Source organism: Gavialis gangeticus, unplaced genomic scaffold (assembly GCF_001723915.1).
Source record: "Gavialis gangeticus isolate Ggan-Ray unplaced genomic scaffold, GavGan_comp1, whole genome shotgun sequence".
In the NCBI taxonomy this organism is placed as follows: Eukaryota; Metazoa; Chordata; order Crocodylia; family Gavialidae; genus Gavialis; species Gavialis gangeticus.
Window position 1 is genome coordinate 34503627 of NW_017728996.1, and position 18822 is coordinate 34522448.

The 18822-nt window shown below is 39.9% G+C and overlaps 1 protein-coding gene across 1 annotated transcript in view; it reads right to left on the reverse strand.

Annotated features, from left to right (window-relative positions):
- ADAM10 (ADAM metallopeptidase domain 10) overlaps positions 1–18822 on the reverse strand; it is a 136327-nt gene that overhangs the window by 63300 nt on the left and 54205 nt on the right. The window contains exon 4 of the mRNA XM_019504302.1: positions 17543–17701. Within this exon, the coding sequence (XP_019359847.1) occupies positions 17543–17701 (159 nt within the window). The remainder of the gene's footprint in view (positions 1–17542; positions 17702–18822) is intronic.

Consider the following 18822-nt stretch of genomic DNA (forward strand, 5'->3'; position numbering starts at 1 on the left):
TTTTGAGTAGCAACTGGACTGGAGAGTGCTAAAAATGCAATGTCTAAGCTTACCTCTAGATTCTCATTTCCGAAGGTCAAGCCACTACCGTTTATTATCTATTTAACATTGGAAATTAAACTCAAACTGAAATAAAGCTTTCCATTTCTTATTTTTTCCAAAGTCTAATTCAAAACTTTCAATTTAGCAAGTCAATAGGATTTAACTGAAAGTGTTGCTGACAACTTGAAAATTGAAAATAAAGTGACCTTTCTCTCTAACTGTATGATGATTCTAGATCTACAATAGACTACAAATAATGTTTTGTTGATGAGAGGAATGGCAGAATAAAAGCAACTAAACAGACACAATTAAAAACAAAAGAGGCATTTTATGGCTCTTGGCTCATGCTTGCTCAAATAGAACTTAACTTCTTAAATTTGGATTGTAGAATCTGCAGTTTTGATACTAAACAACTATGCTCTAATCACCCACGTAGAAACTGAATACCAATATTTTTAAAATGTTCTATTATTTTTAAAGAAATATAACTTCACAGTTCATGGAAACCAGTATAAAATGTGAGTCTGTTCTTTCAAATGAGCAGTGTTACGAAGTTCTAATGTCTACTGACAAAAGCTAAAAGTTTTGATTCAATATGGTTTGCTAGTAAAATAAAAGCCTATCATCCAATCAACTGTTCTTTTAACTGTATAATATTTATATACTATTTATCATGATTTAAATTAAAACTCAGATGTGAAAATAAGCTTTTGAGTTAAATTTACAGTTAGCATGAGTCTACATTGACTTTAAGCCAATTAGGCACTAGTGGCAGCAATGTCACTCCATAGCTTAACACTAGAATGAGTTTTGGGGTATTTAGTCTCTATGTTTCAAGAGAATATCTTTCAAAATTAGATCGTGACTTACATCACTACACATTTCTTGAGATACAATTTCTTAGTTTAAATACATTACTAATACTGATGATAAATCCTATATTAGTGGTTTTCAACCTTGTTAGATTCCAGGCACCCTTAGAAAATGCCAGGTCTCAGCTTTCACTCTTTTTTTGAGCATGGAAAGATAATAAAAGCAATTCTTTTGTTGCAAATAACTCAGAAAAACCACAACAGGTCAGACTTTTGTTTGATACACCATGGTTTCCTACTTGAAATCTCAGGTTTGTCTTGTGTATAATGTGTAGGTGTTTGCAAAAGTAACAGTGTTAATACTGTGTGGCACCCCATGACACCCTTAAAAGAAATCTCATGACACCCTGGTTGAGAATCAGTCCTACACTGCAGCCACTGATAGATGTTATATTTATAATATATGATTAATGCATTAATTGTACAATGAATTGTAACATGCCACACATTTGGGAAATATATGTGGCTGGATAAAATGGCAACCAAGATGCAAAGAGATGTTCCACATTTAACTAAACAACTGATCTAACATGGAATATCCTTGGCGCTAGTTTGTATCCAGTTTCAAATTGAACATGTGACACTGCATGATTTCAGGGATCAGGAAGGCAGCAGCCTGAGGCCCTAGTTCTGACGCTGACGATCTGCTGATCATTGTCCCATGATCGAGGACGCAACTGCCTTGTGCCCAATATCAGTTTGTGGCCTCCGGCTGCTTCCTGCCAGATCACATGGGGGCAGCCCTGGCTCCCCACACTCAGGGACATTTAAAGCCCTGTGCTGCAGCTGATTAGCTGTGAAGAAGGGAAACTGAATTTACAGGGCAGTATTAAATAAGCTGCATCTTAAATCCAATTATTTTTATAATCAGCTTTACTCACATGAAGGTCACAAGTTAGATTTTGTTGTGAATCTAGTACCAGCAAAGGTTATGGTAAGGTACATTTCTTTAAAAGTCCTTAAAAAGACTAAATCATTTGTTGCAGGACTTCCTTCTCTGGTAGTGAAGGAACTGAAGGGGGAGAATAAGGTGAAAGGGAAAATAAGATCAGTGTCATTGGTTCTGGTACTATATTATACTCAAACAAGATATTAACAAATAGAAAAATCATATTCCTAAATTGACAGAATGTGTCACACTTTACTTTCCATGTTTTTCTCTACCATGGAAACACCGAATACTGAGCTTGTAGAAGAGAGTTTCAACTAGTAGGCAAACAAAGAAAACAGAGATTGAATAGGGGGGAAAGAATATTGACACTCCTTGGAATTTTCATTTTCTTTAGCAGGATGTTCTCATAAGTGAGCTGTTTAGTATAACTAAGTGCTTAAACCAGTGGTTTTCAACCTTTTTAGACTCAAGGCAGCCCCCTCAGTAGACTCAAGGTACCCTTCCATAACTTTGGTGAATTGAATGGCACTCCATTTCAAAAACTAATTTATTATAGTCAGGGCAGGGGAATGGCCAGGCAGGGACTGAGCTTGAGTCTGCGCGTTTATGCTTATATCCTCACATCTCCCAGCACCCTTCAGAGGATCTTGCAGCACCCCTGGGTGCCCTGGCATTCTTGTTGAGAATCACTGATTTAAACTCTACAAGGAAATGTAATTCTAGAACAATTCAGGAACATAATCAGGATTACAAAAAACATGTAATATATTTGCTGTAGATCCAAAGTGATTTCATTAAGACTATTTTGCAAAGAACAGTTACTTTCCCAACAGCAAACATAAGTCTTCGAAATACCATCAATTGTTTCCACTAAACTTGAAAGTGTCTCACACATGTAAAAGTAGAGGTCAGGATGTGTGATCTAAACAAAAACTTGAAGAATCACAACAATGGTAGTTTTCATGTTAAGCCTCAGTCACTGTGGATTCCATTATAGACAGTTACAAAGCAAGTATACCCTGGGGAAAATAGGGATTTCAGCTTCATCAGTCAAACAGTGATTGTAGTGGTCCTCTCTGGAACTTGGTATCTGATCAAGCTGCTAAAAGGCAGTGTTTGGCAAAAATCAGTGGGTTATCCTATCATGCTATCTTGCAAATATGTCACATTTACAAGTCTGAAAGAAGCAGAAGTTGTCATCTGACACTAGTGGAGTGGGTCTTAATACTGGGTGGGAGTGTTATCATCCAATAATACAAGATATGTTTAGATACTTTCTAAAATGGCATAGGTTGGAGTTCTGAATGCCGGGCTATAACCAAAGATGATCTGAACAAGTTTAATCCAATCACTTTACCAACACACAGTACCGGATATATCTACTAAGTCAGGCCTGTCCAACTTTGCTGCACTGGCCGCAGGTTCAGGGCTGCAGGCTGTGGGGGCTGCACATAGTCTTCTTCGCTGTGCAAGCAACACAAGCTCCTTCCCCTAAACCACTGTCACACAGGCAAAACCCCACTGCATCCTGCTGCTAGTGCACATGCCCCCCTTTCCACATAGATACTCCCCCATTGCTGCTGCTACATAAGGATTCCCACTGCAACTGCTGTGAACCCCCTACTGCATTGAGTACCACTGCTGCTGCTGCTTAATCCCCTCCTGCCCCCCCCCACTACATGGATATTCTTTGTCGTTGCTGCTATGTCAGCCTGCCCCATCTGCTGCTGTATGAGCCCCCCCTGCACTATGTGAAGACCCCTACTGCTGCTGGAGGTATGCAAGCCCCACTGCTGCTGCTGTGTGCACCACCACACAATACATAAAGCTCCTTCTCCCTCATCCATCTCCCACACCCTCCCCACCGCACTGCTGTGCAAGCCCCTGCTGTCTTTCCTCTGCCATACACGCAGTGAGTTTATTAGGCCTCCTCCTGCCATGCTGCCCTGGCCCAGAGACTCTGACTGCTGTCACAGCAGCAGGAGTGACTGGGGGAAGACCCAGAGGAAGCTTGCAGGCCACACTTTACCCCATCATTGGGTCAGATGCAGCCCACAAGCTGCCAGAAGAAAGGAATACAACTTCTGGATGAATTCTGAGTGAGGTCATATCACTGTGTCCTTATGAAATGTTTGGTAAGAGAGGTTTAGCAACAACCGCCAAAATCTGTCTCATTCTGGAGCAATAATGACTAAGAGAATGAATGAGGTGATGTAGGAAGCATTCTGAGAAAAGCTCAAGAGGTAGCTCTGTAAGTCTTTGGAGACCTATACTGAGATCCTAGACAGGAACAGGATATTTGGTGGGGAAGTGTGTTGCAGTCTCCAAAAAACTCAATACCGTAAGAAAGATAAGACCATGACATGACTATGGACAGGTGACAACCTGGAATCACTGCAAGGTGGATACTAATGAAGCCCAGCATCCAACTGCAATTGATGTCTGTGCTATCAAGACACAGAAGTTGATTCAAAATGTTCTGGACCGTCCAAATCAAGAACCTCTTCCATATTAAAGAGTGGATTTTTTTTGGTACAAATCTCCTGGTTTTGCACCAGGATTTTCTGAATCCTTAAGAATGGTTCTGTCACTAGAACATGGGCACTTACCACACACACCTTCAAGTGCACTGACTGGTTATCTGCTTGCAGTTTTGAAAGAGCAGATGCAGGCAATCTGGTTGCTGGATTATACCCGACTGCTGTAACAAGCCATTCTACCAGAATTAATGAGGTTTTGTATTTTTTTGATCTTGAAAAAAAAACCCACTTAATTATTCAACAAAATTGATAGAAAAATATACAACAAGCCTGTGTTTAATAGTAACAAGAAGTCAGATGGTAGTGACTGAGACTCAGGCCTTCTCTGGAACATGAAGCTCTCACATTGCCATCTTTGTAGGCAAAGTACATCAGGAGAAATTACCATTAAACTGAGTATTACTGGTACTTCCAAAAAAGGATCCACACAAATACTGGTTGGTTGCTAAACTTCCTAAAAAGGCAGTCAAGTTCTTGCCAACTCCCAGGAGGTAAGGAGTGTTGCCCTGATCTAAGGGTATCAAATTCACTTCCACAGTGCACTATTCACATCCACATACTCTCAATCAACTGAAAACATCTTATTGAGATAAATGGGGTCAGAATTTCCAACAGAAGTATAGATCCCTTTCCTTTTGTTTGTTGTTGGGTATTTTTAAGAACAGATCTAATGTAGTCACTTTGTATTTTACATATGGTACAGACACACCTCAGTCCCACCACTCTCCCACTGCCAAAAGGTCTCCAAGCCTACCAGATATTAGGATAGGCAAGGGGAAGAGTATAGTTGGTGTTAGGGGTCCACAAGCAATAATCTTAATGGAAGAGATGGAGGAAGAGATGGAGCACTCAAAATGAAATGCAGGTAAAAACAGTCAGGTGGGGGTTCAGAGCTATCCAGCAGGAATGTTGGGAACTTCAGCTCCATCCCATCAAAAATGCCTCTAACTAACACCTAAAGATTATTTTTATGTTCATATAGCGGAGGCAGAGAAGGAAAGAGAGGCACAGGAAGGTGTGTGCACGAACATGCAGAAGGGAACACAGCCCTCTATGAATACCCATGTAGATTCTGCTTAACTCTTAAAAATCTCGCTATATGAAGGGGAGACAAGTACAAGAACAAGTGCTTCAAACCTTGTGTACTTCCTGGCATGAAAGTATTTCCTAGGGATTTCAATTAGGACAGTGTGAAAAAGTTAGGCTTTGTTGGAAGGCTTACCGTGCCATAAATGTTAATGACGGTAGGCTAGAAGTCTTTAGAAGACTGGGTAGATTTGCACCTTACAAAAGATGTACAGTGTAAGATTTCATAAGCAGAAGGCTTACTTCTTTAGATGCTGTGAAGGAACTGCAGAAGCAGAGTTTCTAAATAGATGTCAAAGGGTAGGAGAAAGGGTGGAAGGAGAAGGGAACACTGCTGAGAGAGGCAAGGTGGGTAGGAGAGAGAAAAAAGCAGTTAACCCACTGAAGAATACAGGGGTTATAAAAGATAATTCAGGTAATGGAATAAAAATCCATAGTCTCGGTTTAGACCATACTTAACACAATCAAATCTGTGGATGATTTCTTGTTCCACAATTTCCTATTCAAGTACTTTTTAAAAAGTTTTGTTGTCTAAAAACTGTCACACTGAGGTTGTAAATGGAATGCCTGGTCCCTTCTACATGTGCAAGTAAAGACACGACTAGATTTAATCCATGATCCACGCAGTCACTCCTCCTGCCATGCCACACATGCATGGTAGGAAGTGCAACTGTGGGACCGTGCATTAGAACCAATCATACCCTATTGTTGGTGTAGGAGGAGCCTGATCCTGGGCTCTCCCTGCATTGGCAAGACGACAACACCCACAGCAAAGAGGGCTCCCAGTTAAGGGGGCCATGTGTAGCCAAGACTGAGAGCCCCTCAGTTGTGGGGTGCAATCAGGACCCAGAGCCCTATCAGGTACAGGACTCTCAGTCTGACTGCTGCTAAGGTGCAGTCGGGAACCAAGTCCTGTGTGGGCCCAGGCTTTCTACAGATCCCCAAGCCTTGGGAATCACAGCTGGTCAGAGCATTTTGTCATGTGACAGCTCCTTTACATGTGTACCTGATCTCAAGGTAATTGCATAATTAACTAGCTAATTGTGCAATACCCGTAACATATAGAGGAAGCCTTTAAGTCCTAAAACTTCAAAATCTGAATGGCTAATTCAGTCTTTTTAAATTGACAACAGAAATAAACAGCAGGAAAACAGGTTCTTGGTCTCTTATTTTAAAAATGTTGTAAACAAAGGGAAACTGTTACTAGAAAATAGGAATTTATGGGTGAGCTAGATGGACTAGAGGGTATTAGCAGATTTCACATACATAAATTTTAAATCAAACCCTGTAAGGAGGCAACAAACTGATTATGCTACAGTGCCTTATACATGCTCATCATATTTCAAAGTCTTGATTCTTACATAGAGAACTATATCAAAACTCAGCTTTTAATTAACCAGCCAAGAACGGCAACATATCTCACGAAGTTCCATCATTCCTTCAGAAAAATGACTGCTCTCTATTTTCTTTACTATACAACCTCTTTTCTAAAAGTTTGCTACATTGGCATAATAGAATTTATTGTAGTCATCACTTGTGTGTTAAGTATTGCATGTTTGTTGACCAACATCTTGGTCAGATTAATAATCATTTACTGCTTTTGCTGGAAAACAAATAGGAGGTTGGCTTTTTTAAATTATTATTATTAAAACTACCATATTTGCCCACTAACTTTTATGAAATTTCTTCTGCAGTCACACCGGTTGACATTAAAGTTTTGGCTGTTTCAGAACTGATTTATATTGTTCAAGAGAACCTTTAAAATGGTCTGTTGAGCAGCACTGATGAAAGAAATTTCTCCCAGTTACCAGATTACACAGAACACAGGATGCTTCTCCTTCGCATCAGGAAACAATATCACAGATGAGGAGGCTGAGAATGTTATTACAGTTTCCTTCAGTTCAGGAAAACTGAAATGTTATTATTACGGTTTCCTTCAGTTTCCCTCCCTCAAAGGAATGATACGGCAAAATGCTTACACTTTCAAGGGGGTAGTTACAGTTGTGAAATGACTATGTTAAGCAGAACTTCACGTGTGAACTAGAAAAATTCAGTGTTTGGTCCCCAGGGCAATTCCTACCAGCATCTCAGACTTGGGCAGCACTCCAGTCTTAAATGCCATATGAGGCAGTTCCCCTCTGGCTTCCCACTTCGAAGCAGCCCTCAATACAAAACTGTTCAGCAAAAGCGCACACATTTTTGCCGAAGGATGACTACTCCAGCGATGGAAAAACACCCTCAGCCCTTCACCCTTACCCACATAAGCCAAGAAAGCATCTGGGCCTCCTCACTTAATCTAAACAGGAAGTAATCTAGCCAGCAATGTGCAGAATAAATACTTTGAGCCATCAAAACAATCAACCTACAAATATAATTATATTTGGTTATCTGGTCCATCTTACTTGCATAGACTATATGTGAATATGCATCAAGAATCCTTTCTTATTTAGTATCTAGTTACAGCATTATTATTCCAGGTATGGGGCACAACAACTGAGGTGCTAATGACATCAGTAACCAGTGATACTGTAAGTAAAAAAGTGAGCTTCTGCTCTGTCTGAAAACCAACTGTAATATCTGACTGTTGAGCACAAATCCAAGTTGGTCCTGAATTTTAATTCTCATTGTTACACAGTGCAACCAGCTAACCAATGTGTTTGACTACCTGAAATAAACTGGAGCCACACTATTAAAAATGTATTCAAGACACCAAATACCCACTGAAAATCAATTGCAGTTTAGCACCCAAATGCTTTTAAAAGAATCTACTCTCTGTAGATCTTTGACTGGAAATGAGGAAGCAATTTAAGAAAGTTTACATTTTGTCTATTATTTAAGCTTACAATAAGGTGGATTTTTTTTAAAACTCACAATGGGCTTATTATAACAATGACATCAAAAATATTTTGTTGGAAGATTATAAGCAGCAGCAGCAGAGAAAGTAAGCAACTAAAAACCACAACCTGTAAAGGTTTAAATTATTCATGATGGATAGTGTACAAAGCTCATTTAAGTGGTTGACTCAACAAAACATAAAAGGGGTTTATTACTTTTTCTTTCCCTAAAAAGTTAAGAGTATACACTTTTTCCAAACAGACCATCAAAATTATAATTTTTTTATACCATTTACAGTGAAAAGCTCCAAGATGGCTTTGTCCATCCATATTTATTCCGAGGAAATTTGAATCATTTTATATTTAATAATGTAACTCAGAATATTTTAGTTTCCATATTTAAAATCAAGAGATGAACTGAAATCTTTACAGTGTGGAAATAACTGGTTTCTACCCCACTCCCCCCAAAAAATCAATCCATCAATGAATGAGGGTAATTTGCATCATACTGGCTACGAGTTATAAAACAGTTTGTTCGGGAGTGGCTCAGAAGTCCAAAATCATTCATCTTGCATTTCAAAGTCATGAATAGAAGGCTGCCTTCCACTGGTCACCACATCCACTGTAACATGGACAAAAGCCTTCTTATAAAGTTGACAATATAATCCCCACTTACAAAAAAAAGCTTTTGTTTCACTATTGAAAAAGACCTCATTGAGATGCTAATCATATGTTGCATTGTGGTTCCTAGAAGGCAGTAAAAAGCATATTGTTTCAAAAGGCTGAAACATGGGTGACCAAAAATATTCTAACCTAAAGCAAAGATTCCTTTCATTCCCCCACAAACTCTCCCAAATTCACTGAGTCTATCTTGTTGTTTTTCTCCAGTGTAAGTTACTGCTAAGACAGTTTGCCTCTATTACATGAGACCTAGCATTTAGATTACAGCAAAGGAAACAAGTTTGTAAGCTTTTCTTTCTAGTTTAGGAGTTGCATAAAGCTCATTTAAACTACAATCACAAAATTACTGGCAATGTTGAAGTTGCACATGCTGCAGGCATAGAAAGTTTACATCTCACTAAAGCTCTCCAAGTCAACATCTCCAATATTATATAGAGTTCTCTGAATATCAAAAATAGAGAACATGGTAACCTACTTACAACAGAACAAAATCAAATAAGTTACCACAGGATCTAGCTTTTCTTTAGATTTTACATTATCAGAAAGGGCCAAGATTTTCAATGAGGGTTGCCAATCATTAATTCATCTATCAATATTAGGCATTTTTAAAAAAATGCAAAAAAACCCTATTTTCAAAAATAGTGAGCAAGGGACTGATTTTAGGCAATCATCTGAAAATATTTGTTGTTTCTAACTTTAACAGCTTTTCCCCCTATGGTTAGAGACTACTTTTCCAAATTGAACCAAATATAAACCAATAATATACTGCCTGCATAAATAGAGATGCATCCTGCTCGCATTCAATTTAATAAGATTGTAATCAAGCATAATGCATCCCTAGTTCTCCCTCTCAAATCATTCATCTGCTCCTCTGATAGAGATTACTTTTAAGACAGACGCATCAACTTTCCTAAGGTTACCAAACATACATCTTTTAAAAAGTACATTGCATTGCCAAATATTAAATTTAAACTCTGCCCTAAGAAGTTTAAAATTCAACACAGAATTAAGAGACATACTGAATTATGTGCTCGTGAATAAACATATGCCAAAAGACTCATTTTAAAGTGACAACCAGATCACCTCTAATAAGTCTGCTGCTTTCCCCTTGGCCTTTTTTAAATTTTTGAATGCCTTTTTCCACCTATAATTGCTTCTCCTGTTCCTTATTACAGTGCAAAGGCTATAGCACACAGCTGGGAAGGCAATCAGCTGTCTTAAATGTCAATATTCCTCCTCAACAAACGTCTTGAGATGTGAAATAATTTATGTTGTGGCTTTTCTTGTGGAAGTTAAGAGTTGTATTTGTTTTGTTGCTAGCCTGTGAAGATAGTTCGGGCCTGAATGTAAGTCTCTTCCATGATGACATGATACACTACCTACAAACTGTAAGAGTCAAAATTCACTAAGTTTACCAATATATACACTTGAAATTTGTAATATATTCAGTTTATGAAATAAGAAGAGCCATATAGCCAGCTAACTTCATAAGAAGAACGAAGTGCTCACAGTCCCTTTAAAATTATATAACGTGGGTATTTGTTTTAGGTACAGTACTCGTGTATTAGGTGGGAACGGAATGGCAGGAGAGGCCAACATTGTACATGACAATGTTAGCATGATGGGAAAAGGCACAATGTGTGTAAAGTTTAAACAACAGCTGTGAAACAGAAACTTTATAAGAAATGCAGTCACAAGACGAGTGGAATTTAAAGAGATTTTAACATTAAAAGAAATTAGGAAAAAAAAGAAAGGGGGGGATAATGCAATGACTGAATTTTTAGCTGGTCTGCAGAAGGACAAAAGATCACATAACATAAACTTGAAATATTATCATTGTAACAATGGCCCTGATGGCATTTCTCACGTTCTTGATTCTTCTTTACTATATGATCACATGGCTAAAGTTTTATCAACAGTTTGTTCATATATTACTGTGGTACGAAGCATATGGTCCATGTGATCTTGCTGGACATTCTTCACTGATAGTCACATCAAACAACCTGCCTCCTACACACAAGCAAAATAATCTTCTGGCTTGGAGAAACTACTTTTTGTATACATGCTACACGAGACGCACTCATGATGCCTGCTTTGTTATTAAAACAGGTAGATACAAGCATTATCTCAGGTCTGTGATTTACAAACTTCACAAGAGGATTCAGTTAAACAACTCCCATTTATGATGTTTTTTTTAATGTGTCAAGTCAATGATATCACCAGAGTCCTTGCTCCTGTTGACGTTGGGGAGCCATGCTAGGATCTCAGTAGCTTGTTTCTGGTTGTGAAGAGCCTTGAAAAGTTTGCAAAGCCTCTCTCTCTCTGAGCTGACAGAAAATTATAACAGTATTGCAGCTATCTGGGCACCTTGAATTCCCCAACTATGGCAACTGCAATGAAGAAAAAAAGAGTAGCTGGTCTCATCTGATGATCTAAAGTAGAAGAGTCCTGGACCCACGTAGTATCCTGTGAGCTACTTTTGCAACTGATGCATAAAGATTCTGAGGTAACTGATGACTGTTCAGAGGCCCAGTAAGAACTAATAGGTAGGAAAGCTGCTTACTGCAAAAGTGCTCCAGCAACCTTCTGCTGGGGTCTTATCCTGTGACCTGCCACTTGGGCTACCTGGCTCCCTGATAAAGTCAGGACCATGCTTGGTTCTCACAGGAGACTTCAATCACCCTGACATCTGTGGGGAGGGCAATACAGCAGTGCACAAGTAATCCAGGAAATTTTTAGAGAGTGTTGATGCCAACTTCCTGATGCAAGTGATGCAGTGACCAACTAGGGGCCATGCTCTTCTTGATCTGCTGCTCACAAACAGGGAAGAACTGGTGGGAAACATAGTAGTGGACGGCAGCTTGGACAGCAGCGACCATGAGATGAATGAATTCAAGATCCCGAGGAAACAAAGGGTGGAGAGCAGCAGAGTCAGGACCCTGGACTTCAGAAAAGCAGACTTCGACTCATTCAAGGAACTCATGGGAAGGATCCCCTGGGAAGCCAGACTGAGGGGGAGAAGAGTTCAGAAATGCTGGCAGGACTTTAAAGAAGCCTTACTGAGAGTGCAGGAACAAACCATCCCAATGCACAGGAAGACTAGCAAGGATGGCAGAAGACCAGCTTGGCTTACCAGGGAACTATTCAGTAAACTAAGTCACAATAAGGGAGCCTATAAGAAGTTGGAACTTGAACAAATAAATATGGAGGAGTATAAAAGCATTGTTCGGGCATACAGGGATGAAGTCAAGAAAGCCAAAGCACAACTGCAGTTTGCAGCTAGCAAGGGAGGTGAAGGGTAACAAGAAGGGTTTCTACAAGTACATCGGTAGCAAAAGGAGGATCAGGGAAAGTGTGGGTACCTTACTGAATGGGGGAGGCAACCTTGTAGCAGAGGATGCAGGAAAAAGGCAGAAGTGCCCCATGCCTTTTTCACCTCAGTCTTCACAGGCAAGGTCAGCTCCCAGACTACTGCATCAGGCAGCACAGTTTGGGGTTGAGGTGAGCAGCCAACAGTGGTGAAAGAACAGGTTAGGGACTATTTAGAAAAGCTGGACATGTACAAGTCCATGGGGCCAAATGGGATGCACCCAACGGTGCTGAGGGAGTTGGCTGCTGAGATTGCAGAGCCACTGGCCATCATCTCTGAAAACTCATAGTGATCAGGAGAGGTCCTGGATGATTGGAAAAGGACAAATATAGTGCTCATCTTTAAGAAAAGGAAGGAGGATCTAGGGAACTACAGACCAGTCAGCCAACTACAACCAGTCCCCAACTACAGAAAGAATGTGGACAAATGGAGAGCCCCCCTTCAAAAATGCTGAGGGATCTGGGGGGACATGACTTATGAGGAAAGACTGAGGGGATCTGATAGCAGTCTTCAACTACCTGAAGTGGGGTTCAAAAAAGGATGGAGCTGGACTGTTTTTAGTGGTGGCAGATGAAAGAACAAGAAGCAATGGTCTCAAGTGGCAGGTTAGATACTAGGAAGAACTTTCTCACTACGAGGGTAGTAAAACACTAGAAGAGGTTACCCAGAGAGGTGGTGGAAGTTCCATCCTTGGAGGTTTTTAAGACCCGAGTAGACAAATCCTTGGCTAGGAAGATCTAGTTAGAGATGGTCCTGCTTTGAGCAGGGGGTTGGACAAGATGACTTCCTGAGGTCCCTTCCAACCCTCATTTTCTATGATTCTACGCTGTGACCAGTCACTGCTGTGACATTAGTTTTTGTTCACAACAGCAAAAGCAGAAGATAAGTAGGGAACTCCTAGTAGAAAAGGATACACGCCTAGATTACATGGAAATCTTTTTGTGGGGCAAGGTTCTAGAAGCCTGTACAGATGAGGGATGGCACCAGGAATACACTAGTCCACACAAGGCAAGGCAAAAATGCAGCTGCTGTCCAATATGGAGCATATGCCAATCACCATGAAAAGGGTTCTAAAGGAAAAGAAATAATGAGAAATTCACAAGGGAACAAAGGAAAAAACCTTGAGTGAAAATTTGGGTTTTGGGTTAAGGAGCATCCCCCCCCCCAAGTTGTAGCTTGGGAAAAGTAGAACAGGGTGGTGAGTATGCAAGGGAAAGCTGAGCTCCTCTTCCAGTTTGGCCCTTTCCGCTGACGAAGCAGAGTTGAGGACAACTCATAAGTAATCATGGTTGGAGAAAAGCCAAGAGCCGTGGAGGGACTTCAATTTTTGTCTTCAGTCCCATCAGTCCAAGGCAAGTTCCATTTAATTCAATGTAAACAACTTGGCCAGGAAATATGAAAATAAAATTAATCTAAACTGTTCAAGTTCAGTACTTTGTGTTCAAGTAGAAACCACACTGCTGTCAGAAAAGGACCCATTTAAAAGCAAGTTATACATTGAACTGTTTTTTTTAAATGCTATTTCAGGAGCTACCTGGCACAGGCTTTTAAATTAAGCAGTGCTGTCCCAGCTTGTGTCCTAAGAATCTTTAATTCTTATACCCAAGAGAATCTGCAAGGTAAAGACTGGTGGGATGAAAGTCTAATAACAGATAATCCCGGGACAGCCAAAAAAATTTTAACTTTTTTTTTTTTTTTTTTTAAATTCAAATCCTCCCAACAAAGGTCAACTATCAGACGACATGCATGACTAACAGTAAGGACAGAAGAGGAGATAAGCCTCAAGTAAGGAAGAAACAGGTTGAAGATTACCAAGATGAGTATTCTCAAATAAGCAGGGCTGGATGTAATTCATCCTGACGTATTTAAGGAATTGGTTCAGATTATTGCAGAGGCATTGGCTATTGCCTTTGAGAACTATTGGAGGTCACAGGAAGCCCCAGAAGGTTGGAAAATGGCAAATATTTTGCCCATCCTTTAAAAAAGGGAAACAAGGATGATGCAAGAAGTTAGAGCAGTCAGTCTAACCTTGATATTTGGGAAGATACTGGAGTATTCTCTGCAAAGAATCTACTTCTGAACACAAAGCGATAAGGAATAGTTAGCATGTACTTGTCAGGAACAGGTTCTGCCTAAATAATCAAGCCTGTGTGAAGTGGCTAGTATTCGCTTTGGATTTGGCTGATTCTGTTACCACTGGGTCCTGCTGCCAGCACCTCTCCAGCTTTGATAGGCAGCCACCAGCAGGTGGTAATTTTCTACATTTTAGAGGGGCCCCGCAGGCCAGATAGAATGGCCTGGCAGGCTGGATCCTGCCTTCAGGGTGTATTTTTCCCACCCCTGTTGTATCCAAAAACACTCTCTCAAGTATTCTTAGGAAATGCAGGCTAGATCAGTGATTCTCAACCAGGATGCCTTGAGTGGGGTGCTGCAAGATGCCACATAGTGTTAGCTCTGGTAGGCGTGCGAACACGAACCACAAGATAATCCCAGAAGGTTCACATAGAAATCTACAGTGTTAAAAAAATATATATATATTCTGACCTGTTGTGGTCTTGGACTTGTTTGCAACAGAATTGCTGTATTAGTTTTAATTCATTTTTTGACTGTGGAAAAATAAGAGGCGGCATTTTCCAAGGGATCCCTTCTGTCTGAAAAGGTGGAGAATTACTGGGCTAGATGAAATTGCTGTAACTGATGGGAACATCATGCTCAAAAGAGTTGTCATCAATGCCTTAATGTCTGCTTGGGAAGAGATAACAAGTGGGGCTCTCCAGGGTTCTGTCCTGGGTCTGATACTGCTCAATAACTTCATTAATGACTTGCAGGATGGAAGTCATTGAGTGCACACTTAGTAGAGATATGCAGATGACACTAAGGAGACAGAGGTAGCAGATAGTTCAGAGGAGAGGATTAGGATTCAAATCAACCTTAATGCATCAGTGAAATAGGTGAAACAAGTGGGATGAATTGCAGTAAAGACAAGTGCAAAGTACTGTACTTCGGAAGGATCAATCAAATATACCAAGACAAAATGGGAGAACAACTGGCTAGGCTACAATGGTACAGAAAATGGCCTGGGGGTTAAAGCAGACAATAAGATGAAGGGATCAGCTGAAGTGTAGTACAGTATTATTGCAAAAAGTCAAGAGCATACTGGGTACATTGATAGGAGTGTTGCATACAAGCTGGAAGAGGTGATTCTTCTCTTCCATTCAGCACTGCTGAAGTCTCACCTGCAGTACCCACCTTTGTGCACTACACTTCAAGAAAGACATGGACAAATTGGAAAGAGTAAAGAGGAAAGCAACAACAGTGACTGGAAGGAATTTTACCCCATGGTCAGATTGGTATGGACTGTGGGAATTTTTGCCTTCCTCTGTAGCAGGGATGTGTCAGTCTTCCTTGGATCTGACAAGCATATTTTAACAACCCTTGAAGCACCAGAATACTGCCCACCCATTGTTCCCCTGCTTTACTGATGGCAGGTTAGGGTGCTGTGTCCTGTGGCTATGACAGGGCTGACTGTACAGTTTTAGCAACAGGTTAAACAAGGATTTGTTTAGGATGCTTTGGATAAGGATGTTTCTGCCTCAGGTACAGGGCTGGACTAGATGACCGCCAGAGGTCCCTTCCAGCCCTGCTTCTCTATGACTTTAGAAGGAAGATTATAAAAACTGGGGGTATTCAATCCTAACAAGACTGTGGGAAATTGAGGGAAATTTGACTAAGGGAAATTGAATAACAGCCTACAAATACAAACTGTTACAGAGAAGATGGTGACAGATCAGTGGTGCTCAAGTGTTTGGTCTCACAGGCCAGATGAGTGGCATGGCAACAGCCCCACCAAGCAAGGATTGGACCTTGTGCTGCTTCCACCCACTAGGAATCAGACTCTGCACTGCCTGGTCCACTCTCTGATCTGTAGGTTCCTCACACATACAGAAGCATTAACCACTCCCCTGCTGCCAACTTTCTGGACCTGTTGGAAGCCCCATGGGTCAGATGATGGAGCTCTAGGGCCAGATTTACCCCATGGCTTGGGTGAGGGGTTGAGCACCCCTGTGACACTATCCTCTGCTTACCAGGAGACAGGACAACAAACAATGGGCTTATATTGAATCAAGGAAAACTTAAGTTGGATACTGGGAAGAACTTTCAAATTCTGAGGATGATTAAATACTGGAATAAATTACCTAAAGGTCATAAACTTCCCGTGATGGAAATTCTAAGTGCAAGTTATGCAAACTTTTGACCTGGATGGTTTAACACAAGGGGTGATCATGATGGTTTAAAACCAGGATGATAATATATTAAGAAGGAGCTTTGACTAGATCTTGTAAGATCCCTTCTAGCTTGATTTTTCCATGACATTTACTATGCCACTCTCTGTCAATGGGTACATGAAAAACTAGACTTTGAAATAGGTTTTTTGGGTTTTGTTTTGGGTTTGTTTGTTTTTTTTGGGGGGGGGGGGTTGTTGTTGGTTTTTTTTTTTTTTGGTTTTTTTTGTTTTTTTGGGGGGGGGGGGTTGTTGTTGGTTTTTTTTTTTTTGGTTTTTTTTTAACCAAACCCTGAAAAATAGCTAGACAAAATTTAATCAACATCTAGAAGGTCTCTGATATGTCAACACCTGAAGCAGGACAAGACTTATATAATTCTCAAGTATCTTAAAACAGATACTTCAGCGAGATGTCTTGGGGCTACAAATTTCAAAACAATCTAGGTTGCATTGTCTGCATTTCCCCAAACTTGCACGCCAGAATGTCATATGTTTGGACCTCTTAAACAGCAGTGTGAAGAAATCAAGGATGTATATACCAAGGAAAAACTGATTTCTATTATTCAGATAAATTAGGTATCTCTTTCGTAAACTGCACCAAGGCAAGAGCTTTATGACTTGAGTTTCATCATCCCTTATTTTGCAGACCCCAAGAACTAATAAGAATATACCATTGGAAGCCATTTTTAACAATGTATTTCCTAAGGGAAGGCTTTGTGTGACTGTTTAGCAACCATTCCACTAATACACTAATTAGATTGCTAGGAAGTTACTTCAAGTGGAAAAGTAGGGAGTAGAATGCAATTGGGTTGAATGAAGGCAAACCTTGGACCAATCTTTTAGAGATAATCCTCATTCTGAAGCTTTCCAATGGCATAAACAGTTTTTGACATTTAATAAAAATATTTTCATTTCATCTAAAGATCAAAATGGGAGTACTTACTGATATCATCTTCATGATAAATGACAGAGTGAAACGGTAGGGCTCTGTCCTTAATATATCTCTCTGCTGGCTCAACATAAAAGGTGCCACTGTGCGTCTGGATGAATCCTTCAAATCTTCCATCAATAACAGATCCATGGCTAAAGCTTCCCTGCTCACCTATTAGAGAAGGAAGCAAGTGTATTTTTAAAATAAAATTCATACTTCTCTAAAATGTTTCAAAAGAACACATCTAAAAAACCAATGCAATAAAACCAATAAAGGTACAAACAAGCTATACAGTATACGAGTACTATGTGACAAATCAGAAAAAATAATCCAGATTACAGCACTAAACAAACCTTACAGCTAATATGGAACAGAAGTATTTTTAGGAGGAGGAGGAGGGGGAGATGGTGGCAATGGTGGTGGTAGGTAAAAAATTCACCAAAAATGCACAGGAGGAATTCAGGTCTAGTTTATATGTTAACTTATGTAAGACTCTCAACTGATGTATTTAAACAAATTGATTTCTCTATATGTATTTTTTTAATAATTTAGTTTAGGTACATATCAACACGTATGTTTACAGTTATTATCTAAACGTTGTACATGCACACCTGAGACGTCCTTTGTTCGTTTACCAGTATTTGTGTAGGAAATTAAATTTATAGTCTAGAACAGCACAAGGAATGAAAGGTAGTGCTGTCCGTTGCATGCATCCAAAGGCAAAATTTGGCAAACCATAAAAAGTTAGTTTTTTTCCCCCTTAGACTCCATTTCTCACTTGTGGTCTAAAGCCTTGTATTTTGGAATGAGGTATGCTAATATATTTAATGCAATACTGTATGCATAAACAGACCAATCCTCTATTTATAAATTCTTATATAGTGTTTCAGAGAATGAGTTCTTAAAGGAGTTCTAAATATTCATTCATAGGGTGCAACAGTAACTACTATCCAGTTTCTTTCAAGACAAACTATATAATATGACCACAGAGTACTTGAATTGCCTTTGACCACAGTAAATAATGATGTTTAAATCAGAACTCTAAAACAACAAAATCAACCCTAATATTACTTCAGTAACTAGATTTTTTCTTTAACAACGGGGGCTTATGCTCCGGAGGCAGAAAAGTGTCAAGCTCCATAACCCATATCAGACCAAGTTATGCTTGCCATAGTGTGCAGAGCAGCTGAATGCAATGTAGTCTGTAAAAATTGTAACAAGTAGACAGTACTTAACAACTGCACTTACTTTGGGGAGGGAAGGAAGCTTACCAAGCAAGTGCCATTGTGTTA